Source organism: Scardinius erythrophthalmus (assembly GCF_964197995.2).
Source record: "Scardinius erythrophthalmus genome assembly, chromosome: 11".
In the NCBI taxonomy this organism is placed as follows: domain Eukaryota; kingdom Metazoa; phylum Chordata; class Actinopteri; order Cypriniformes; family Leuciscidae; genus Scardinius; species Scardinius erythrophthalmus.
This window is the reverse complement of record NC_138231.1, coordinates 24,413,047-24,438,025: the sequence shown is the minus strand read 5'-3', so window position 1 is coordinate 24,438,025 and position 24,979 is coordinate 24,413,047. Positions and strand designations below refer to the sequence as shown.

The following is a 24,979-nucleotide window of genomic DNA, read 5'->3' as shown; positions in this document are numbered from 1 at the left end:
AGGTGCGCTAACAAGGATGCTAAAAACCTAGCGTCAGTTGCTAGTGCACCATTCAGGCCAGAAGAGTAGAGTTTAAACGCACAGCACTTACTATCTTGCCTCTGTTACACAAGCACCACTCACATTTCAGAAAAAATCTAGTTTACAAAATGTACCTTTTAATTAATGAAAGGCCTGCTTGCCAACAAATGTTCTTTTCAATATCTGTTTATGCAATTCATATTATCCATACAGGAACTTATTAAGTGTAAAGACTATTACCGGTTATTTTAACAAAAGTTGAACAGTACTTTTGTAATGATGTGGATTTAAGTTAATTCTTGCCCTGGCAAAGTCTATGATTAAAGGCTTAAAGAAAGTCTACATTCAACAAAAATTGGCATGTCTTAACAAACAAAGCAAGGCCTTGAGATGAAAAAAAATCATTGTAGTGATTTGGTGTTGAGATCAAAGATTGATGGATTGAAATGGAGTGAAATTGATCCAACTGTTAATCTCATTTAAAAAGATTATGCAAGATGTAATTTAGCAAGGGTTTCTACGCAGTTATCATATGCAAACATATCTTAAACATGGCAGAATGAGGGATTAATAAGATTGTTTGTTTTAGAGCCCATCGTATGTGCCTGTCGCCCAGTCATCCAGAAATCCTGTGCAAATCTCCATCAAGCGGCCGGAGAAACCTGCAATTTTAGATCTCTATATTCCTCCTCCTCCTTCCATGCCATACAGCCCACGGTCAGTATCTGTTTCTCTGATAACGTATCGCCATCATATTGAAAGAATTACTCTGTGGCTCTGTTTCAAAACATAGTGAATTGTCTTACTGTACTTCCTGCATAGGCAGAGGCCTTCTTAGGCATAATAAGCACTACAAATTATGCACTCTTGATTAATCATTTTGTAGTAGAGTTGAAAAATCTTGCTGAATTTTTTGTAGAAAAGGTACATCGCCATCTTACTCAAACCAAACGGTCTTGAACGCATCATAAGTCATAATTACAAATTCACAACTCTTACATACGAACTTCCCAAGAGAACTTGAATGCACCATAAGCTCGAATAAGCACAGAAATGCATAGTGAACATGCACCAATATTGGGTTGAATGGTCATTTTTATTTGTAATTATGAACTTTTTACCTATAGGCTTTCTATACTTCATCCACCATCTTAGAGAATTTTAAAATGCTGTCTTGTATTGTTAACACTATAATGCTTCTTTATCTCTGTATGTCTGTAGAGATGCAGAGACGAGTGAATGTGCAGGTGTGAAGATGAGACCAAAGGGTTCAGAGTCGCCAAACTCGTCTCTGGATTTAGCTGGTAGACGGCGTTCAAATGTCAGCGACTACACCAGCAAACCTAGCGTAAATCCAGCTGAGGTCGTCATCCCACAAGCAAGACTGAGACAGCGGACTCCATCTAGAGGTCAGTACCTGTTTAACAAACAGTACTTTATTTTTGCAACATTTCCAAAGTATTGTCAATTATACGTAACATGATTGTTAAAGGGTTAGTTCACCCAAAAATAGAGAAAATAATTTACTCACTCACAAGCCATCATAGGTGAATATGACTTTCTTCTTTCAGCCAAACACTAACAGAGTTATACTAAAAAATATCCTGGCTCTTCCAAGCTTTATAATGGGGGTGAGTAGAGTTTTTGAATCCCAAAATAGCACATCCATCCATCCATCATAAAAGTAATCCATACGGCTACAGGGGGTTAATAAAGGCTTTAGCTAAGGGTCAGAGGTCACTCATCCGCCAGAACTAGACTCGCGTATGGCCGTTCCCGGAAGCCAGTGATTATAGTTTATAAAGTTATAAATATGGATATTTTTCTCACAAGAACCCATCGCTTTGCTTCTGAAGGCCTTTATTAAACCCCTTGAGCCGTATGGAGCACTTTTATGATGGATAGATGCGCTTTTTTGGGTTTTAAAAACTCTACTTACTAAAGAAAAGAGAAGAGAGAGTATAAGATATATATATAAAAAAGAGAGTCATAGGATGGCTTGAGGGTGAGTAAATTATGGGATAATTTTCATTTTTGGGGAAAATAACCCTTTAAGGCTTTTTTTGTGTGTGTGTGTGTGTGTGTGTGTATCCAAACTTATTTGTTTAGTAGCATGTAGTCTGAACAGCAAAAAAAAAAAAAAAAAAAGTATGAATCCAATGCAATGTTAATTACACATGTTGTTAGTGAAAATTAAATGACTAAATAAATGTCTTAGCCAGCATTCCTCAAGCAAGGACTCAATTAGACTGATTCTGTCTTTTTGCACATGCTTTAGGAAAGCCACGTCCCATGTCCATGCCGGTAGACACTTGCCTGGGCGCGTCGGACTCTCCCTCCAGACCCTGGGCTCTTGGAAGGAAAGGTAAGCGCAACACCTGCCTGTGTGTAAACTACAGCTGAAACATGTTAATCTCCAGATGTCAGCGTAAACATTTCACAAGCCCAATTACATGGACAGGAGCAGACGTAGGTCAGATAACACTGTAATATTTGCATTTTTGTCTCTGTAAGTAGCTCATATACCCATAGTTTATTTGGGTCAGACATCAGTAAACATTTGGAATGTTTTTGCAGATTAGAAATACATGCAAAGTTGTTTTCCTGAAGAATCTGTACTAAAGTCATAGTGATCATGCAGCATCATGAATTTTCTTTTACACTGTTGCAAAGTTTACTACTGTTACACTTTAAGTATACTTAAAAGTATACTTTTATAGATTAAAAGTGGACCAAATTAATCCCAAGTAGTATTGAAACAGTAGACTTACAAGTACATACCACTAGTACATTGATAATAATATACTTACTACATAAAGTATTAAAACATATACTTGAACTGTACATAAGTATACTTCATAAAATTAACCTGAAGCATACTTGCTTTTTCATGCGCACTGTCTGTTGCAGGAACAGACAAAAAGTACAAAAGTAACAACACATTACTCTCAGCTTTCAATAAAAAGAGTTGTCCAGTTGGTAATATAACCTGTAATGTTAAGAGATCTTTTGTGTGGCATACATACCTCTAGGGGGTCAGGAAATATTCTAAGTAGTCAGAATATGCTAATATTTTTTTAAAAGAAAATGAAGGTGTATGTTATTATATAAGAAATGATGTTGAATGCATTACTGTGAAACACTTGCACAAAATAATTATGTGAAAAGTAAAAAAAAACAAAAAAAACACACATGCAAGGCCTGGAAGAGAGTGAGCCTCAGCCAGGAGAGACAAAGTAAAGCAAAAGTAATGTTACTAGTTACTTTTTAGGGAGTAATGCAATATTGTAACTTTTAAAAGTAACTTTCCCCAAAGCTGAAGCTTTTCCTCTATAGGGGCTTTCGCACCGGAGGAACCTTTTCATAGTTCCTAGAACTATTGGTTGAAGTTCCTGTTTTTGCCGTGTTCGCACCGCAGGAACTGGGAACTATTTTAGTTCTACTATCTATTTTAGAGTCGGTCTAAACCAGCACTATAGGAACTACCCGTGACGTTAGTTATGCTGATTGGCCGAACGCACGGTATGTTTTTCATCTTCAAACCAAACTTGGGTCTTGAGTTTAAATCCTGTCGGGCTTCTGCACTTCCGATAATGTTTACACGTTAGCTCAGTAGGCAGAGAGTAGACGGTGTTTTGTGGCTGTTTGAACGCATTTGATCACATGAGCGTTTACGCAAGAATTGCGTTTTCAACTACTTTTGGAAGTGGTCGAAAGTGGACAGTTAAGCTCAAAATGTTTTAGACACCGTTCACACCTGTATTTAGCGTCGTCCACTTGTGATCCGATCGACCAAAGCGCATTTTAATACCAGCTGTAAACAGGGCCTAAAAGTGTTTAATCCTTAAATGATGTGTCTCGTCTGTCCTCAGGTGAGGAGGTTTTGCACAAGTATCTGAGTAACGAACAGATCCCCACCATCTCAGAAGAGTCGCCCTGTTACCCACTGCCCTACCGGCCCACAGGCGAACGCCAGCTCGTCCGAGGGGTCGACCACATCCGCGGCAGCCAGTGTTTCATCAATGCAAACCTTCACGACAGCGCCACCATACCCTACCAGGAAGCCATGGCACGCAAGCCTGCGCCGAAATCTCCCAAGAGACCCCCGTCTGAACCCTCTCTGCTCAGCAGCTGGATTGCACGACTCAAGCTGCTCACGCACTGAAGGCTGCTGGGTGTCTGCCATCCGTGTGTAGTATTATCTCTTAAAATCTGGAACGTTCCATAGGATCTGAGACCAGGATCTGTTGAAATTCAGCTCGGCCAGTATTAAAGACCTCCTCGGTGGAACACCTGTTACTTTTCATCAAGACACTACTGAAAACTCTATTTCTCTGATTAATCAGGTCTTTCACTTGGATTTTCACTTGGAACTGTGTTATAAGTTATTAAATTTGTGCATATATTGTATATTATAGATACTGATCCAACTTATTTTCCACTTGCTAAATTGCTTTCTATTTTAAACATATGCCTTATGTAAGTTAAAGCTATTTCATCTCTGAAATATAGAGAAGAGAAGATAAGAGCAAGAAAAAGCTAAACAAAAAAAGTTATTTGTTTTTTTAATAAGTGTCCCTTATTTAATAAACATTGCACATTGACATGTTTATAAGGCACTTAAATCCCTATTCATGTTTGGGAAATTTCCAGAATTTAAAATTGACTTCCTTTCAGTTCACAAGTGTGAATTTGAATCGATTTGGCCACGCCTCACAGGAAGTTGGAATGGACTTTGAGTTGGAATGACAGGAAGTTGAGTTTACTAAAAATGCAAAATAATCATTTCAGTGGTCCAAGACATTTTGAATAATAATCCCTGCAGAATCTATACGTTATTCTCAACTGATTAGGCATATTTCTCAAAACTAAGTTCAACACTTCACACTCTCAACAGTCAACAGACTCTTAACAGTCAATTTTTGTCATTGTGTCATACAGTACCACTATATTGAAGTTGGTAAGGTCGGTATTTTTTTTGAAGGAAATTAATACTTTTATTCAGCAAGTATGCAATAAATCGGTCAAAAGTGACATTAAATACCTTTACATTGTTACAAAAGATTTCTATTTAAAATAAATCAAAGATTTCTGAAAAGAAATATGTATCTCTGTTTTCACAAAAATACTAAGCAACAATTGTATTGTTATTAATTGTGATAATATGTTACCAAATCAGCATATCTGAAGGATCATGTGACTGAAGATTGGAGTAATGATGCTGAAAATTCAGCTTTGACATCACAGGACATTTTAAAATAGTTATTTAAACAGTTAAACAGTCATATTTGTTTTTTAAAAAGTCACAACATACATTTTTTTGTTGTTGTTGTCTTCGTCATAGAATTTTGACTGTTGCAAACTGCATTTTTACATTTTATACCACCCGACCCACCATAAACAACCCTACCCAGCCCCAACAGAGCAATCCCCAATTAGAACAACAGGATATCTGAAGAGGGGAGGACAAAAATTAAATAAAAATAAATTACATGCATATATACACCTACATAAAAGCAAAGACACATGCATAATTGAGATGATGATAATATTAATAAAAAAAATTACATATAAATACATATATATATATATATATATATATATATATATATATATACCCCCACTTAATCCACATCTAAGGTTTGTAAATCATTAAAGAATGTAATAAATTGTTTAAAAAATCTAACCGACCACAAACTTTCGAATGGTACTGTGATGTGTTATATATATATTTTTTAATATATTTATTAAATACTACACCAATAGCAGTTTATTCTGTTCATTCCATTTGAATTTGACTTCCTTAAATTCATATTTAACTTAGCCTACATAGGCTGTTTCTGCATCCTGTTTGCTACCTCAGTTCAAATTCAGGAATTGGCATTCTGAACTCAACTCTGAATGATAGAGAACCCTGCTGAGAAGATTTATCTATTTCATAGCGTGAAGTGTCTGCTACATGAGCACAATATAAAGTCTGAAAGCCTTTTTACTTTACTTACATTTCAGTGTGAAAATAACTGACTTTCTTAGATAATATAAATGGTCTTCTGTTGTGAACGTTGTTCATGCTTAAATCATTTCAACAGTTACAGATGCAAACACTGTTAAAAACAAGAACACTTCTCTTTGAGTCTTAAAACCAGGCTACTGTAACACTAGAGCAAGTCTTAGTTTTGAGAAAGATAGGATACTACTTTATACTTGTTTATGTTGTCAAGCACTGTTAATAAAGAATGCTATAAATGGAAAAAATCCTCTCATTCCATGGATTCTTGTCTGGGGCAAATGTGGTTTTTCCTCCAGGGGGCGCTCGGTGGCTCGGAAAGACAACTTTTTTTTGTTTGTTTTTTTGTGTATCAAAAAAAGTAGTCTATAATTGTTTAAATCTTATCATTAAAAAAATGTCTGCGTAAAATAAAAATAAAAACATTTAAATCTATTAATTCCAACTATTTCTACATAAATAATCTATAAAATTGTTTATTTGTTTAAAAAAGGTAATCTTATCACAAGTCGTTAATATTTGAGAATGATTATATTTTTCAAATATCTTACCTGTCTTTTTATCAGTCAGCAAATACAGTTATAATTTAACAGAGTGTCAAACAATATACAACAAAGAACAGCAAAAATATAAAATAACCAAATAAAAGAATAAATGAATAAATAATAAAAAAGGCCTGCAAATATAAATATATTTAAAGAAACTAATGGGGAATCTTGAAAAAAGCACAACAAGACAGTGTTGGTATTTTTTCGATACAGAGAGCATTTCAAAATATTGTTGCAACTTGAGAAACGCCTTGAAATGTGGCTAATGATTGGAGGATTTGCACTTGTGAATATAGCCAGGAGTAATACATTTATAAGATAAAATTCTTTTTCAAATTATTTTATCTGTTTTCACAAAATCAAACAATACATCGTTCCAAATTAAAGGAAACTGAGAGTACACAAAATCAATCACATACCCTGAAAAACTTTCCCAAAATGTTTTAAATTTTATTAGGTAAAAATTCGCTGCGTATAGAATCTGTGATTCATTTGAAAAATACCTAACTGTTCACACTAAGGTATTTATGCGGCAATAGCCAACCATTTTCCCAGTTTACAATATTAGCAAGGCTACTCCAATAGGAAATTACATATGGTTTGGTGACAACCTCTCTGTGAAAGAGCACAAATTGATTTATTACTTGAATGTGGAACAAAACAAGCTTTAATCACTGCTGAGATTAAACTTAATTTAATTCGAATAATTAGATTATACATGACTTAGAATTGTCACAATAACACCGATAGAAACATTACTCCACAAGAGACAAATCAACAAATGGGAATATAGATTTTCCCACTCACCCAGTTAACTCCCCAAGTTAAACAGCTTACAAATACTTAAGTTAAGTCAATATCAAAATAATCACTTATCACCACACAAGGAACAAAAATAACCCAAAAAATTAAGAACTCACATTAACCATTCACAAAACAACTGATTGATTTAACACAAGAATAAAAAAAAACTCCAATACCCTTAAACAATAACAAACAATACAGGATGTATTGCATACCTGGATGTCGACTAAATGATGACACCAGAAGAAAGGGGTGATGACCCATGATGCTATTCCATCTAGCCAGCCTGTTTATATACCCTACCGCAGGAATAACTTCACTGGACCTGCCACAATCTACTCCCCGCTTCTGTATCGTTGCCCCGACGATAAAAAATCCTTGCCACTCAATTCCAGGGTCTAAACAATGCCGAAACTGCCCTAGATGTCACCTCGGGCAGCACCCCGTCATTACCCACCACTTCCACAGACCGTGGGAGATGGTGGATATTGGAATGCTGACCAGCAGTACCTCGCCTAGGTCGTTGCAGTACTACATCGGCCCCATCAGATAAACTTCCAGGCTGGGCGAGAGGCTGTTGAACTAACTCACTTCCAAGGGGCTGACCCAAATTAGGTGGAGTCCCCAGCCCACTACTAGTCAAGACCCCCACACCCCCTGGCTCAACTGATACCCTGATGTAATCAACAGGTGGGGTCTCTGGTTCCAAAACCCACAAAACTCCCTGCTCTGACCCCTTGGAAGGTTACTCATCCGAAGGTGGCACCAATTAAACTACTGAGCAATAAGTGGATACATGGACCAAATGGTCCTTCTGAATAAGGGTTTTCAACATGGAACGATGCTACTGCCTCACCTTACCCAAATCGTCTACAGGGGCAATAGAGTAGACCGAACCCCTTTCCTTAGGGGCCTTTACCACTTGATGCACCACTGGGCTCCACAGGTCCCTGATCTTCGACCGACCTCTCATGCCAAAATTGCGGAGATAGACCAACTGACCCTCCCCCAGTGGTGTATCTTGCACATGTGAGTCATGTTGCGCCATATGGTGCTCAGCAGCGACTCTCAGGTTCTCCCGTGCCCCTTTAAACGCCACCAGCAATCGAGTTTGATGCTCTATAACACATTCATGTACATTTCCTGCAACCGTCTCCTCCACTCTACCTAACAGAAAGTCAACTGGTAAACGAGATTTCTTCACCTTATACAGACTTCAAAGCTGTTGTATGAGCGAAGATTAAAAGTTACGGCCCTGGTCAGAATGTAAACGACCAGGAACCCCAAACTTACCACTACTAGAACCACTCCACCACTAACACTTGAGCCACTGTTTCTGCCCTCTGATCCCTTGTAGGAACCGCCAGAGTGTACTTTGTGAAGACATCTGTCATCACTAGCACATTCTCCAAACCTGAGCTGGACGGCTCCAACACAATGAAATTGATGACCAAGATCTCGTTTGGCCTGGAGGCTAGCAAATGCCTCATAATACTGGAAGCAACATCCTTACATCCTTGGCAGATTAACAGCGTTCACACCACTTACACCAACGGGCAACCTCTCCTGACATACCAGGCCAATAACAATGTCGACGAGCTAACTCTGTTGTGCGTTCCATGCCCTGGTGTCTGTCTATGGTCCTCATGCAGCCACCTCAAAATCTCCTCCTTTAACACAGAAGAAGGAAGAAGGAAGAAGGAAGGAGTACTTGAAAAATGTCCTCCCTACCATTAGGGTGGAAGATCCAATGGTACAGAGCCCCTTCATGCTCCAGCAGACGGTCCCACTGGCGGAGCAAATTCAAGCTGGTCTTAGATAGTAATCAGCATTCATCCAAGCTGGGAAAGCATTTACGCCACCAAAAAAACAAGACCCTCCTAATATCTGGATCAGACTCTTGTAATGCCCTCAAATCAGCTACAGAATGGCTCAGGAAAACCTTAAAGCGCTGCTTGGGTAGCCTGATACACCGGCTCCACTCCTGCTGCCTCTTGTACAAATGCAGGGACCAAAGTGGCCGGTAACAGCTGCTCCGCCACATCACTATCAGCTGGAGGCTGTCTCGAAAGGGCATCGGCATTACTATTACTCTTTCCTGGCCTATACCGAACTTCAAAGTCGAAAACAGCAAGCAGGGCAGCCTATCACTGTTCTGTGGCCCCCAGCTTTGCTGACACCAAGTGACTCAGGGGATTGTTGTCCGTAAAAACTATGCATTTATGCCCCAACAGATACTCTCTGAATTTTTCTGTCATTGCCCACTTGAGCGCCAAAAATTCAAATTTCATAGAACTGTAATTTACCATATTGCACTCAGTGGGGCGCAAACTATGACTGGTATAAGCAATGGATCGGATCTTTCCCTCCTGCTCTTGAGAAAGAACCGCCCCCAGTCCCCGGTGACTGGCATCCACTTCCAGAATTAACGGTAATGAAAAGTCAGCATATGCGTGAATAGGTGCAGTGGTGAGCTTCTCCTTTAAGGTGTCAAAACTCCTTTGACAATGCTCTGTCCAAGCACTGGCAAAATGTTGCCCGGATGATTTCTTATGCCTGCCCCCAACAAACTCTGCCACCAGCTTATGTAAAGGGGCCGCCAACTTGGCAAACCCCTCCACAAAGTGGTGATAATAGCTGGTAAACCCCAAAAACGAATGGAGATCTGTAACATTGCCTGGGCAAGACCACTTTGCCACAGCCTCTACTTTACTTGGATCTGTGGCCACCCCCTGGGAAGCAGAGATGTTCACAGGTCTTTCATCTGGAGTTCGAGTCTCAAGTCTTTATCACTGGAGTCAAGTCTGGAGTCTTTTGTTACGAATCTGAGTCGAGTCTCGAGTCATTTCATACCTTACAAAAAAATGTAAAAATTCTCACTCAAAAATCCTATTATTTGTATTATAGACAACATATATGATCTTTCTATTATCTGTTTTGTTTGTAATAAAGGTCCAAAGATGTAAGGGATAGTGTAAATCCAGCTTGTTACTTTCTAATCCATTACTATGTATAAAACAATTGTCCTGGCAATAGTAATTTTCAATACAATGGCGCCAGTCACGGTTTGTTATACAGTAGTTTGTTATACAGCTGTGTTGATTGACGACAGTTATTATCTGAAAATGTCAAACCTCAGAATGTTTAAGTCAATAGAAAACTGTACGCATGCTGATTGTGATACGTTAAGATATGCACTTTAAGTAATAAATGGATTAACATCCTTCTATCTCTTCTCTCTCATAGACATACATTAAGAGAGAGAAAAGCTGAATATACTACGAAAAGGTTGATAAAAGTAATACATAGTGCTAGGTTTAAAGTCTAGATTTTTTTTTGTTAATGTTTTAAAAGGTTTGCGGTCTAAAGGAGCCATGCAGCTACACCACAGTATAATATGTAATGTGACTTAACTTTGTGGATGCGATGTCATTCCGGTATTGTTTTCCCACATTCTTTGCATCTAGCCGATTTGACATGTTAATAAACTAAAATTAAGGAACATATTGCACGGGTGCTCCCGTCATGTTTTATGGGACTTTCATTATGACATTTCGGAGTTTACGCGCAATTTACGGACATACGTAATACAATTTTATGACAAGGGTCCGATCTACCACGACACATAGGGACATATGTGTGACGAAGATATTATAAATCCGTTCACCTCCAACCATTCAAGATGTTGTGTCACTGAGGAAGAAAATACCACAATTTCGTCCAGGTACAAAAGCAATGACAGATGCCGTTGATCACCAAACAACCTTCCCATCAAACGCTGGAAGGTGCTGGGAGCATTACAAAGCCCAAAAGGCATAAGGCATCATATTCCATTCGAATAACCCGAATGGAGTACAGAATGGTTTTGGGCTTATCCCCCTCATTGACTGGAACTTGGTTGTAAATCCAAAGTGGAAAACCAGCAGGGCAGACTGTCAGAGCATTTAATGTTTCCTCTATGTGAAGCAGCAAGAACGCATCCTTCCTGGTCTTCAAATTCAACTGATGGTAGTCTCCGCACATGCAAATCTTACCATCTTTCTTTTTGACCAGGACAATAGGAGAGGCGTATGACCTGCAACTATTTCGAATTATCTGGCCCTCAAGCAGCTGGTTGATGTGCGTCTTCACCACATCATACTCCAAAGGGGGCAAGCACCTATATCGCTGCCGGACTGGGACATCATTTGTGAGGGGAATGTCATGTGATATCAGGCTGGTACAGCCTAAATCATTGTCATGAGCTGAGAACACAGACTGATAGCTCCATAACAGGGTCCTAACCGGACCTTGCTCTTCCGTTCCCAAAGCAGATAAATCAACAGATTATATCTGCTCCTGCACTGAGGGTTCCACCACACAACCTTGGGAACCAACATTAGCGACCACTTCCTTTACCTTGGTCACCCCTGGAGTTAAGCTAACAACATACACACCATACAGGGTGCCTAACAAAGTGTTTGGGTAAAGTACTGCATCTAAAATTCCTACATTAACAACCAGTATGTGGACCGTACCTTGAATCACTGGCACCAGGGCAGGTGAGGCCAGTAACCAGCCGGAAGGCCAGAATCAAGTGGCTCGAACACTGTACCCCCTGAACACTATTCAGAACAGGTAGCGACTATCTTCATCGTACGACGTGGCACATCGTACACAACACTGATGATGCCCTCGTACCTGGTCCAGTTAACGGCTGAGATTTAATTTCGTGACAATGCTGCAATGCCGGATTCACAAAACCAGGAACCTCCACTACTGGTGGAGAATCAAACAAGGCTCCCAGCCAAAGAGTTCTCGGTAGCACATTCATCCCTAGTACCCCAAGAACCTGAGCACACATGCCACCACGGGGAGCCCTGACCACTAATATCCCATTCTCAGGCACTATCTTGCCACACACAACTCAACATCCAACTCCATGTAGCCAATATACGGAATTGCGAGCCCATTATCAGCACATAACTGGAGCCACTGGCAAAGTTTAAACTCTCTTGGCCCAATGGTTCGAAATGTTTCAAAAAGCAGCTTGCGGTTATTGTGGATACCATAGAGCCTGTATCAATCAAACAAGGCACTGGAACTCTGCCAATACTTGCCACCAACTGTGGACAACCAGACATTAAATGAGACATCGAGCCCCCAATTCCCCCATCCGAGCTGTGGCTCAACAGCCCAGTGAGTACTAGTTTCCTGAACACTGACTTGGCCGACGCTGCCCCTCTACCAGCAATGGGCCAGCAAGTTGAACATCACACTCCCTGGCAAAATGGCTAGCTTGATGGCACCGCCTACAAATCATCGGCCCATAACGAGGGGAACGACTTTGTGTACGTCCACCTTGAAACTGAGCAAAACTTTTGAGTAAGCTGATTCAACTGATTTTGTTGTGCCTTCAACATCTCCTTTAATTCACTCAGCTCTGACTGAGAGGACCCACCCGTATCCGAACGCTGTCCTCCCTGAACTCCATATTGAATCCCATATGATAACGGGACTGATTGGCTATGAGCCCACACACCCCAGGCATAGCCTTCTGTTCCCACCTAATTGTCTCACTGCCTCACAGTGTGGCATTTGGTTGATGGCAGACTAACTGTCTAAGCTCATGGCGGGGATCATTATCTCCCACATGTTCGACAAACTGGCCCCGCAATAAAACAGGGGCATTTAGCACAGCCCCATGAAACCGCTGTTTAACTTTCTCCATAAGGTCCATCAAAAAGAGAGAGAATATAATAAACACTCCCCTTCCATTTGCCTTCTGGAGAAAAAGGCTTCCTTGAATGCTACGTAGGACCGTAGCATTGAATCGAAAACCTCATAATGTGAGGAAAATCTTATCTGGATCCCCATGTTCAACATCAGAACGATACCTGATCTTCTCTTGTGCTTCCCCCTCCAAGTGGTTGAATAAAAAGAATGCCTGGGGCCTAAGAATGCCTAAAAAGTTACGGACAAATGACGAGCCCGAATACAGGCCTGTGCCTCCTCAATCAATTCGTTGATGCAAATACCTGACATGCCATTAAACTTGGGACATCTCCGGTCCCGGGTACAAACACAAATCTTTCAGGCTGACTAGTGTAAAGCCTGCCCAATCGGTCCAACGACGGTTTCCAATAAGCAGGTGAAGGTTTTTTGCACGTTACGGTCTTTTCAGTATGGTAAAGTAATTTAGTTTCAATGAAACTTTTGTTTGACTCCATTTAATTACGACCTCAAATTTAGTTTGTAATGCCAATAGGTTATTGGTCATTTTTATAATAGTTTAGCTACACATTTGATTATTCTATTTAACTCTTTACTTTATATTTTACCCGTTCATTAGGAATCTATGTCACTTTGAGGTCCTCGTGCCGGCCGTTTAACACGGGTCTCATGATCAAACTTGTCAGTTTTCTTCAAACTTGTCAGTCATTAAACTGACTGTTAAAGTAATATTTTCAAAACCACTAAGAAATCAAGTTTTAAATATAATTCTTTTGAAGCATTGGTGCTTAATGTAAAAATATATAGTATAAATGATAAATCACGCTTGAGATTTATGCTGGCTACTGTATACAGGCCACCAGGGCACCATACAGACTTTATCAAAGAATTTGCGGACTTTCTATCAGAATTAATATTGACTGCAGATAAAGTACTAATTGTTGGTGATTTTAATATACACATCGATAAAAAAAAAGATGCATTGGGTTTGGCATTTAAAGACATTGTAAACTCAATTGGAGTTAGACAACACGTGTCAGGACCTACTCATCGTCGTAATCATACTCTAGATCTAATATTATCACATGGAATAGATGTTGATGCCGTTGAAATTCTGCAGCAGAGCGATGACATCTCAGATCATTATCTAGTCTTGTGTAAATTACATTTAGCCAAGGCTGCAAAGCCGATTCCGTGTTTCAAATATGTTAGAACTATCACTTCTGCCACTAAAGATTGCTTTATTAATAATCTTCCTGATCAGTTTCATCATCTCAGCATCCTAGATAGCTTAGAAGAACTTGATATTGCAACAGAAACTTTTAACTCTCTCTTTTCCAGCACTTTAGACACAGTTGCTCCATTGCGCTTAAAGAAGATTAAAGAAAATAGTCCAATGCCGTGGTACAACGAGCACACTCGGGCCCTTAAGAGAGCAGCCAGAAAAATGGAACGCAACTGGAAGAAAACAAAACTAGAGGTATTTCACATTTCATGGAAAGAGAGCTCGATTGCTTACAGAGAGGCCTTAAAAGCTGCTAGATCTGCTTATTTTTCAACCCTATTAGAAGAAAATAAACATAATCCTAAGTATTTATTTGAAACGTTGGCTAAACTAACGAAAAATAAAGCTTCAAGCACAGAAGTTTCCAATCAAAACAGCAGTAATGATTTATTAACTTCTTCACTTATAAGATTGATAATATCAGGGACAAAATTATAACTATGCAACCATCTACTACAGTATCGCATCAGGCAGTGCATTGTAGTCTCCCGGAGGAAAACTTTGATTCATTCGTTGCTATAGGAGAGGAAGAATTTTCTAAACTCGTTAAATCATCTAAATCGACAACATGTATGTTAGACTCTATACCGACTAAGCTACTGAAAGAGATGCTTCCAGAGGTCATAGATCCTCTTCTTATCATTAATTCATCTTTGTCTCTAGGATACGTACCAAAAAACTTTAAGCTGGCTATGATTAAACCGCTTGTTAAAAAAACGCAACTTGATCCTACAGAATTAGTCAATTACAGGCAGATCTCGAATCTACCTTTTCTGTCAAAGATATTAGAAAGTATCTTCACAACTGTGTTCCTTTCTTGAAAGAAATGATATCTGTGAGGATTTCCAGTCTGGATTTAGACCGTACCATAGTACCGAGACGGCTCTTGTAAGAGTCACAAATGATTTGCTCTTATCATCCGATCGTGGTTGTATCTCTCTATTAGTGTTACTCGATCTTAGTGCTGCATTTGACACCATTGACCACAACATTCTTTTAAATAGACTCGAACATTATGTTGGCATTAGTGGAATCGCAATAGCATGGTTTAAATCATACTTATCTGACCGTTATCAGTTTGTAGCAGTAAATGAAGAGATGTCTAATCGATCATAAGTTCAGTATGGCGTACCACAAGGCTCAGTACTAGGACCGCTGCTGTTCACTCTGTACATGCTACCATTAGGAGATATCATTAGGAAACATGGAATTAGCTTCCACTGTTATGCTGACGATACTCAGCTGTATATTTCTTCAAAACCTAATGAAACTTATCAATTCACAAAATTAACGGAATGCATAGCTGATATAAAAAAATGGATGACTCGTAATTTCCTACTTCTAAATTCTGAAAAAAACAGAGATTCTAATTATTGGACAAAAAATGTCCTCACGTAATAACCTAGAATACTGTCTAACACTTGATGGCTGCTCTGTTATGTCTTTGTCATCGGTTAGGAACCTGGGTGTGCTCTTTGATACCAATCTTTCATTTGAAAGTCACGTGTCTAGTATCTGTAAAACTGCATTTTTCCATCTTAAAAATATATCTAAATTACGCCATATGCTCTCATTGACAAATGCGGAACAATTAGTTCATGCGTTCATGACCTCAAGGCTAGATTATTGTAATGCTCTACTGGGTGGTTGCCCTGCACGCTTAATAAACAAACTACAGCTGGTCCAAAACGCAGCAGCTCGAGTTCTTACCAGAACCAGGAAGTATGACCATATTAGCCCGGTTCTGTCAACACTGCATTGGCTCCCTATTAAACATCGCATAAATTTTAAAATATTGCTGATTACTTACAAAGCAATGGTTCAGCTCCGCAGTACTTGAGCGAGCTCTTAACGCATTATAGTCCTTCATGTCTATTGCGATCTCAAAATTCCGGCCAGTTACTAATACCTAGAATATCACAATCGACTGCTGGCGGTAGATCCTTCTCCTATTTAGCACCAAAACTCTGGAACAGTCTTCCTACCATTGCCCGGGAAGCAGACACACTCTGTCAGTTCAAAGCCAGATTAAAGACACATCTCTTTGACCTAGCATTCACTTAATACATTATATACTTCTATAATTCAATGTTAGGCTGCATAGATTAGGTCAGCCGGAACCGGGAACACTTCCCATAAATCCTGATGTACTCGTTACATCATGAGAAGAATGGCATCTACGCTAATTTTAGTGTCTGTGTTTATCCCGAGGTTTTCCCCCAGCCTGCCGGTTCCAGGCCGTATCCAGATCTGACGAAGGACCTTCGCCTGGACCCGATGACAACGCAGTGCTGAAATGCCAACTAGTCTCTCCCTATGGAGGATCCCTTTACCACTCTACATATAAGGCGTTGTCGGGAAAATCTGTTTCGCGTTCCTACCCCAAAGTGACAAAATAAAATAAAATTCTTTATCAAAATTTATAAGGAAAGACAAGTACTTTGTTTAGGCTTGGCTTGTAGGGAATTCCAAACCTGCGTACATATATTCAAACGCACATAACTATAGAACCAATTCTAAATGCGCATGTGAACGCCATCAGCATTTCTCACAGGTTCGCATTTAAAGTCTGTGTAGAGAGAATGGTGTCGTCTTAGCGGCCCCTAATTTAATAACAAATGATCGTTGCGACGGAAGCAAATCAATCAAAACTAACTTTAGATGGAAAATAACTTTATTAAAGAACTGCTATAAAGACAAAACCTCTGTTACCTTAAATTATACGCTTATCTCTGTAAAGCTGCTTTGAAACAATCTACATTGTTAAAAGCGCTATATAAAAGAAGATGACTTGACTTGACTAAACAGAGGTAATTGGCTAATATCTTAGATGGTCGCATTCGGATTTGGAACATGCTTAGTCATACAAGAATGGAGATTGTTCATTCCTTGCAACAGTTTGAGGTGTGTGTGTGTTATGCTGGCTAATGCACTGTCAATGACATGGTTAAATTGTACATTCTGTAATTGATTGAAGTGCCTATACATTTTTGATAAGGGTTCTGTTATTAGTGGTATGTTGAGAAACCCTCCAGTTTGTCAACCACCCCAATAATAATCAGAAAGTTTAAACACTTTGAATTTTAATTGCAGGTCTGCCTCTGCTTTAAAATTTACATCATCGATTTGTGACTGTAGCCATTCATATGTATATTACAGTGTTTTTCCATGAGTTCGCATAGGTTTGTAAAAGACGTATGCTATGCGTGTCTTTGTTAGACTGTCATCATGGGATTAGCTTTACTGTCCAGTATGTGTGAAGCTATGTGGATCTGTTAGTGTGAAGAGGGACAACAGGTGGGCGAGGGACAAGAGGGACAAGAGGTGTAACACTTTTGGAATCTAAGCCATCTTTGTCTTCTTATGATGTGTAGTGTTTAGCCTGGATAGTCTAGATCTATACCAGGTGATGATGCCGTGAGGATGTAGTGGTGGAGGAGTGTGTTCTGGGTTCATGTCTGAGAGATGTTCTGAGATCATCTGTGTTGCTAATTTAGTTCCAATTCTACATTGTGAGGCCATACTTATGTAGTGGTGTGCTACAGTGAGGTGTGAATGGCCTCTTGAAGTGTCTTTTCACCCATCTCCACAGTCTGCTGTGTCATGAGCATTAGATACCCCAATTCTGCAAAATAAATTGTCTGGATTAATCAGAGTTATCACTTATCTTGTTTTGAGTTCCAGTGGGTTGATACCCATGGCTTTACTTCAAGTTGCTCTCATTACAGCCAGATCTTTGGGTAGAAATTAATTCACCTGTTTTGGTGTTGCCTGCTTAGCATTTGCTGTTTTATGGTGTTGTTCACACATTTGGTCAGTGCAGATCTCTTGTGACTGGTAAAGACTGTGGTACTTTTGCATGATGTTTAGCATTTTACACCCTCCTTGTAAATTTACTTCCCTGATCAGATTACATTTTAGATTGTGCACCCCAGTGAAGGATGATTTGGTTTTCTACTTGTGCCACACTTCTAGTTGTGTTCTTGTAAGGCAAAAAAAAGCACGTCCCCTCCCCTTTTGGCACTGGGTAGCAGACCAATGAAACCAAATTGTAAGGATTAATGTATCACCTTTCTCCAATTAATGTCCTGCTTAGCGATTATAATATAATGTATATTATAATTTGATTTATAATTCAATTATATTATATTAAAAGAAATATAAATTAAATAATATTATTTCTGGTCTCTGAAGAGTCTCTGGACAGTTGCCAAAGTGTTCATTTTGCAAAAGGCAATTCTTGTGATTTGATCCTGCAGTCACAGCTGCACTGTCATGTACAATGTGTGTACAACAATGGTCAGGCTGAAAGCCAATGAGGGACTCTGTTGTTGTTTTTAACACCCAATGAACTGCAAGTACATTCTGAGCGCATGGTCAAATCCCTGCTCAGATTTTCTTTTTGAGGGATAAGATGTCACAGACTGCATTATTATGTCATAACATTTGAATGTTGAAAAGGAATTTGGCTCAGGGCTGATGAGATGCACATTCGCCGTTTCTCTTTTTTCTTTTTAGATTCCTATTTGTTTAATTTAGTCTTAAAGATTAAATATTATGAAGGCAGAGTGGTAATTTAAGCTGATTTACAAGATGTGATAGATTTAATTTGTGTTACTATTTGGCTAACAGCTCCCATGGAACAGGGAGAAAAAGTGTGTGTTCTCTGAGTGGGTGTACCCATGGGCTTTGCTCTGAACCACTCTCAGAAACATTAAATCATGCGTTTTCTTGACGAAAATATAGTAACATCTTTTCATTGATCAAATCACGTTTTCCAATAGTTAAACTCAGAATTTTTATTCTGCTGTTGGCTATAATTATCAAAGTGTTGCTAGTTTGTTGCAATAGCCAATAAAACAATGGAGAAAGCATTTTGCTGATTTTAAAACTTTAGGCTCTAATTTACAGCTCTTCATCGAGTACCAGAATATAATTTGGAAGATGTTATCCCAATTTAGGTTTAATCTCTTGTTGTGAAGGCAAACAAGGAGATCTTTAAAATTCATATACCATGAATTTTACGTCAGTCCTTATTTACACTGTCGCTATCATGTCCCTGACATGGCTTGTGTGTCTACTTCTTCTACTTCTTGTGTGTAAGCAAGATATCTCTAAACTCTTAAAAACTTTATTACCTTTTGGTTTACTTCTTTGGGGAAGAGACCTTTGTACCAGTCATACTGACACTTTTCAAGTGATACCAGACATGTATTGTATGATAATTGTTCACATTAAACCATATAGATTTTTGGGTGAATTTCAGTTGATCAAAGCATGAGAGAGAGAAGAACCGTTGGAAAAGGAGTGAAGGGAAATAAATCTAAATTAATACAATACTGAGATGAGACTTGCATCTAGGATGGGAATACTAATTTCGCAAGAGAGAGTTCAAATGTTAATTTCCAGAAACGTACTTTGTCTTCTTGGGGAGTGGTCGTTCCTCAACCAGATGGCCCAGCATCTTCTAATTCCTCAAGTCTTACACTAGCACTCACACCGACTGGATGAGGTGGAACAGGTTCTTCATCGGGCACATTAGAAGATGTTGTCTGCCTTCCACTGGGCCACAAGTCCTCTAAGTTCCTTGAGTTCCTCCTCCATTCTTAAATCAACACTTAAAGGAACACGCCACAATTTTTTTTTAAATAGGGGTTATTCACCCTCTCCCCTACATTTAGATAGATGGGCAAAAGCATTTTTGTCTCATTGCATGCATTGTCTTAGTCTGGCAGCACCGCTGCTAGTTTAGCTTAGCATAATGAATGGAATCCTTTGTTGCCGGATAGCATGTCGTGAGTAAAAGTGATAAAAAAAAAAAAAAAAAAACGAATTACTTCTTGTGGCCTGGGTATTCACGAGTACAAATAGCAGTGCAGATTAAGACTAGGCGATTTCCTAGGCATATATTGACTTGGGACTATATTGGGGTGAAGCACAGGCGAAGCACTGCTACTTGAGCGTAGAGATATCAGATATCTTGGGCGCAGAGATAGCGGATTTCAGGTGTTGCGTGATATCTTGGCGCCCAAGTAGCTGTGCTTCGTCAACAAAGGATTCCATTCGCCAACAAGGATGTCAACATTCCAGGATGTCCTAAACAAAAAGATTTTCCATCACAAGTTTTGCAGTTTTTCTTGTCAAATGTTTTATTTATCAAAGCAAAACAAGTGTAGTTAATACTGTGAAATTAAACATAATATACTAGCACAGCTTTAACAGAAATAAAATACAACTCAAATATACAACCCAATACAAATACAACAAGGAGAAAAAATGAATAGGCTAAAATGTAAATTAATAAAATACATCTGAAGACATAACATAAAAAATAAGTACAACTGCAACAACTGGATAAAACATTTTTTTAAGACTTTCTGAATTTGCATTAAAGATATTTGTTGTTTTTTTCCTTTCTCCAGATTACATTTATCACTTTAATTCACTTTATAGGTGAAGCTACTTTTTGACAAAGATCACATATTGCTCCCACATAACCATAACATTCTATAATAATAAGAACTGAATAAAACAGATCTGCAAGGTAGAAAAAAAAAAGATTTCAGAGGTACAAAATCATGCCACTTTACACATTGGCTTTTGTGCACTAACATTTTTACTAAGAAATCACAATTCATACATTAGTGCGTACTAAAATTCCTTCTAAATGAAACCGAGTGTGCATGAGAGAACAGGCAAGCAGGAAAGGGAGAGAGGTGAGGTTATGCAAATCTTCTTATAGACTAATTATACTATATGAAGACTCACTCCGTCTTCAACATTTGAACAAGGGTAGGAACAAGTTAACTAAATGCCTACGCACCAGTTTTCTGTGCACATAAATGCGCAAATTAGACCTATTTTTTATCCCTGGTTATGCATCCTTGTAAACAGTTATTATTTTATTACAAAGACATTAGCTCACAAAGATTACTCAGAAACTCATCATTCTCTTCATTGCCTGAAATGTCTGAATAACTCTGACACATCTCATGTTTGTGTTGATAAACTAATCCCATTATCTCACTGGCCTTCCAATCATTTGGATTAACCTTGACACGTCTCTTGGCGATATTTATCAGTTTCTGTGCACTTTTAGTCCCATCAATAGTTTGTGGAGCCATTGTCAAACACTCCTGGTAGTGCAAAATTGCTAAATCCTCACGTCTGTTACAGTACAGCTGGAACTGAGCATAATAAAAATGGACTACTTGTAGATGTTCATTTTTCTCTTTTGCTGTCTTTAATGTTTTATCAAACAGTTCCTTTGCCTTGAGCAGATCATGTCTCTCTCCATATTGTAATGCAAGCTCACACATTGCAAAGAGAAAGGAATCTTTTAGGGATGTTGCCATTTCTAAATAGTATATTAATTGATCTCGAGCCTCATCTACCTCCACCTTGCGCCTTTTTTCTTTCTGTAAATTAATTTTCTTGGTCTTGTAGCACATTGCCAACTGATGATGTATGAAGCTTGAATTTGGTGATCTTTCAAGTGCTTTCATCAGCAGTGCAATAGACCTGTCTATATGTCCTTGATCCCTGAGGAACATTACAACATATCTCATGACATGCGGATGTTCTGGAGACCCATTCAAGGCTTTCTCAACCAATTGCTCAGAGTCATTCATCAAGCTCTTGGATAATGACAGAAACTTAAGTCCTAGAAGGACTCTCAGAACATCATCATCTGGGTTGATGTCAATGGCCTTTCTCAGCTGTTTGATCGCAGGTGAATCCACAGTGCAAGACTCAGTGTGAGTACCAGTTTCAGTGCGATACAGAGCAATGGCATAACCAGCGTTCCACTCGCTATTTTCTGGATCCAGTTCCACAGCCTTCTGGAAAACTTCTACGGCTCTGTCATAATACTTGTGAGAGAATTTAAGATAGGCCCATCCTTTTTCACCAAGAACCTCTGGAACAGATGAAAACTCTGTTGGAAATGTTTCATTTATCTTCTGAAGTTTCTTCAGGTAACTTTCACACTCTTTGTAGTTCTTCATGTGGTAGTGCACCCAGGCAAAATTCCCATAGGTGACAATGAGAGTCTTGTCACAGTTGTCACCTAGGTTTTCTTTAACGAGTGTCTCAGAATTCAACAGGTGGGCAAGGGCCTCTTCTTTGCGGTCAAGAAGGAATTTCACAAATCCCAAAGAGCATTGTGCTCGTGCAGCTCCTTCTTCCCTCCCTAGATCCAGCTTGGCCTGTTCTTCAAGTCTGATGACGAGGTCAGCTATGGCTACTTCGCCCTTTTCAACGCCCCATGTGAAGTGACACTCCAACTGATCCAGTTTCATTTTTAAACCGTCCAGGATTGAACTGACAAAATAAAATGAGTTAGCTAAGTAGGTTGGGGCTACATTATAGGCTATTTAATATGAGCTAATGCTCTTAAACATGCTTTCATGATACATTAGACATTTATATCAAATAAACAATAATTATTTTTCTATTTACGCTATACCTTAATCATGCACTGAACAAATCTGGGTATATTTAACTACAAATTAGCCATAAAGGGAATGAAATTAGGGGGGAAATTTACTTACTTACTTACTTACTTTATTGTCAGACTGAAGTCTGAAATTTTTCTTGCATGACAGTATCCATGTTTACCACAACATTTAACATACATTCAACATTGACATTCACTCAAACCACACAATTATACATTCAATACAACACTTATCCATCAACCCCACCATCCCAATACTCCTGATCTCTGATTAGATTTTTTTATTCAGCGCTAGGATTGCCTGATGCACAAAAGAAATTTAGCTCTGATACTGTAGATACAACATTTAGACTCTTTTATAATTGCTTTCAAGGTATTCACTTTAATTTAAATTATTTGTATAGAGCTATTAACAATTCACATTGTTCCAAAGAAGATTTGGAGAGTATTTTTTTATGTGTATAATCTAAACAGAATAACTCGGCGTTCTAGATAAGCTACTGTGAGTTTTAAATGCATTAAAGTCGCCCGATCTGATTGCAAGCTCTGTTGCATTACCACTTGTCAAATGCTCAGATTGAGTTACAGAAATAAAACAGCACTAACCTCATCTCTGACATCCTTTTTCTTTTTGCTTGTACGAAATTATAGCCTACGCAGAGTGGTGTTTCACAAGACCAGTAGGCTACACCTAGCGCCGTACTTTCAGTTTTTATTCCATTGATTTAGTCACACCCATCAATTCTTGACTCAAAGAGTTAACCCTCTATGGTATGCAATATGATATCAATGAGTAAAACATTATTTGTGGTGTTTTTATTGCTCAAAATTGGACACTATAACAATATCAATAAACATTTTCATTTATTTTTACAATGTACAAATTGAAGAATTTGACCTTTTCACATATAACAATTGAAAACATCTATTTCTATTACCAGACACTTGAACAAACACATTTATCCAGTTTTTAATGTATAACACATTTCATATTTATTAAAAACTAACATTTCATATCCAGTGGTTGCTCTCAGGCAACATTGAACCATAGTGGAACACTAGTATTACCAAACCATCATTTCATCAAGTTATCATTTCCATCTTCATCCTCATCTGCATCTTCTTCCCTGCAGAATTCACTGTCACTTTGACCTCATCTTCCTCATCACAGTATAGCACCTCATCCTCAACCTCATCAACTGGTAGTTGTGCTTTATACCTTTTTTTAGGTGCTATAGAAAATGTGCAGATCATGGCAGATATAGTGTGAATATAAGTGCATTACAAAATCATGCAAAAATGCAAATATATTTTGGTAATTTTCACTCTTTTCCTTACAAATATAATATATTTGTATTCCAACCTAGTAGCCTGGTATGGCCTTATGTGATTCCATTGTGGTACAATGTTGCCTTGAGGCAACACACAATTTTTTGTTATGTTCTTTAAAACATTTGATGATATATAATGTAAAGTTCTTGAAAATACTTCTTTACCGGTGAGTGGGTGATTAACTGGTGGCAAATGAGTGAAAAATGCCCTTTCACTGGGGAAAATGTGAAGCCATGTGACCTCTGCACATGTGCTGAAACAAAAAACAAAATGTGGGTCATGTGACCCCTTTTTTGCACTTTCATTGATTAGTTCTTAGTTCTTCTCCCCTGAGATAGGTTTGACCAATAGATGGGTGTCTCATTTTATTAAAAATAAACTAAAAGAGACTATGTTTCCTGGAGGCAACACCGTACCATATATGCTTAAAGTCACAATGAAATAAAAATGGAAAATTGAATGGAAAATTGCAGTGTTAATAATTAGGCTATTAATGATTTACACATTTACGGCTGCAGTGAGGGGAGCACAATAAGGACCCTGGCTCACTGCTCTTTGGGACACAGATGACTCTTTCTGCCGACGTGACAACGTTCTCATTGTACAACATAACTGGTATTTATGAACAACAGCAGAACTGATATCTTTCTGGCATTACTTGTATGTTATTATTATGATAAATAGGACTACTTAGCTTATTACATGCAGCATTTCATTAGTAATTAAATTATAAATGTTAGCAACATTATGTTCATTACTTTATGCTGAAATATATAATATTAAAAACATCTATTGCGTTATGTTGTGAGTTT

The 24,979-nt window shown here is 38.5% G+C and overlaps 2 protein-coding genes across 2 annotated transcripts in view; one reads left to right on the top strand and one right to left on the bottom strand.

Moving 5' to 3' along the window:
- Positions 1-5,489, top strand: part of cnksr3 (cnksr family member 3) — a 36,594-nt gene extending 31,105 nt beyond the window's left edge. Inside the window, exons 10-13 of the mRNA XM_081379166.1 lie at positions 611-738; positions 1,243-1,430; positions 2,300-2,386; positions 3,894-5,489. Coding sequence (XP_081235292.1) covers positions 611-738; positions 1,243-1,430; positions 2,300-2,386; positions 3,894-4,186 — 696 coding nt within the window. The 3' untranslated portion in view covers positions 4,187-5,489. The remainder of the gene's footprint in view (positions 1-610; positions 739-1,242; positions 1,431-2,299; positions 2,387-3,893) is intronic.
- Positions 5,490-20,504: 15,015 nt separating this feature from the next.
- On the bottom strand, positions 20,505-23,516 carry LOC308698806 (interferon-induced protein with tetratricopeptide repeats 5-like). Its single transcript, XM_081379167.1, has 2 exons — positions 23,442-23,516; positions 20,505-22,699 (listed from the first exon to the last, which is right to left on the bottom strand). The coding sequence occupies exons 1-2, from the start codon at positions 23,453-23,455 to the stop codon at positions 21,283-21,285; spliced, it is 1,431 nt and encodes a 476-aa protein (XP_081235293.1). The 5' UTR covers positions 23,456-23,516; the 3' UTR covers positions 20,505-21,282.
- Positions 23,517-24,979: the final 1,463 nt, after the last annotated feature.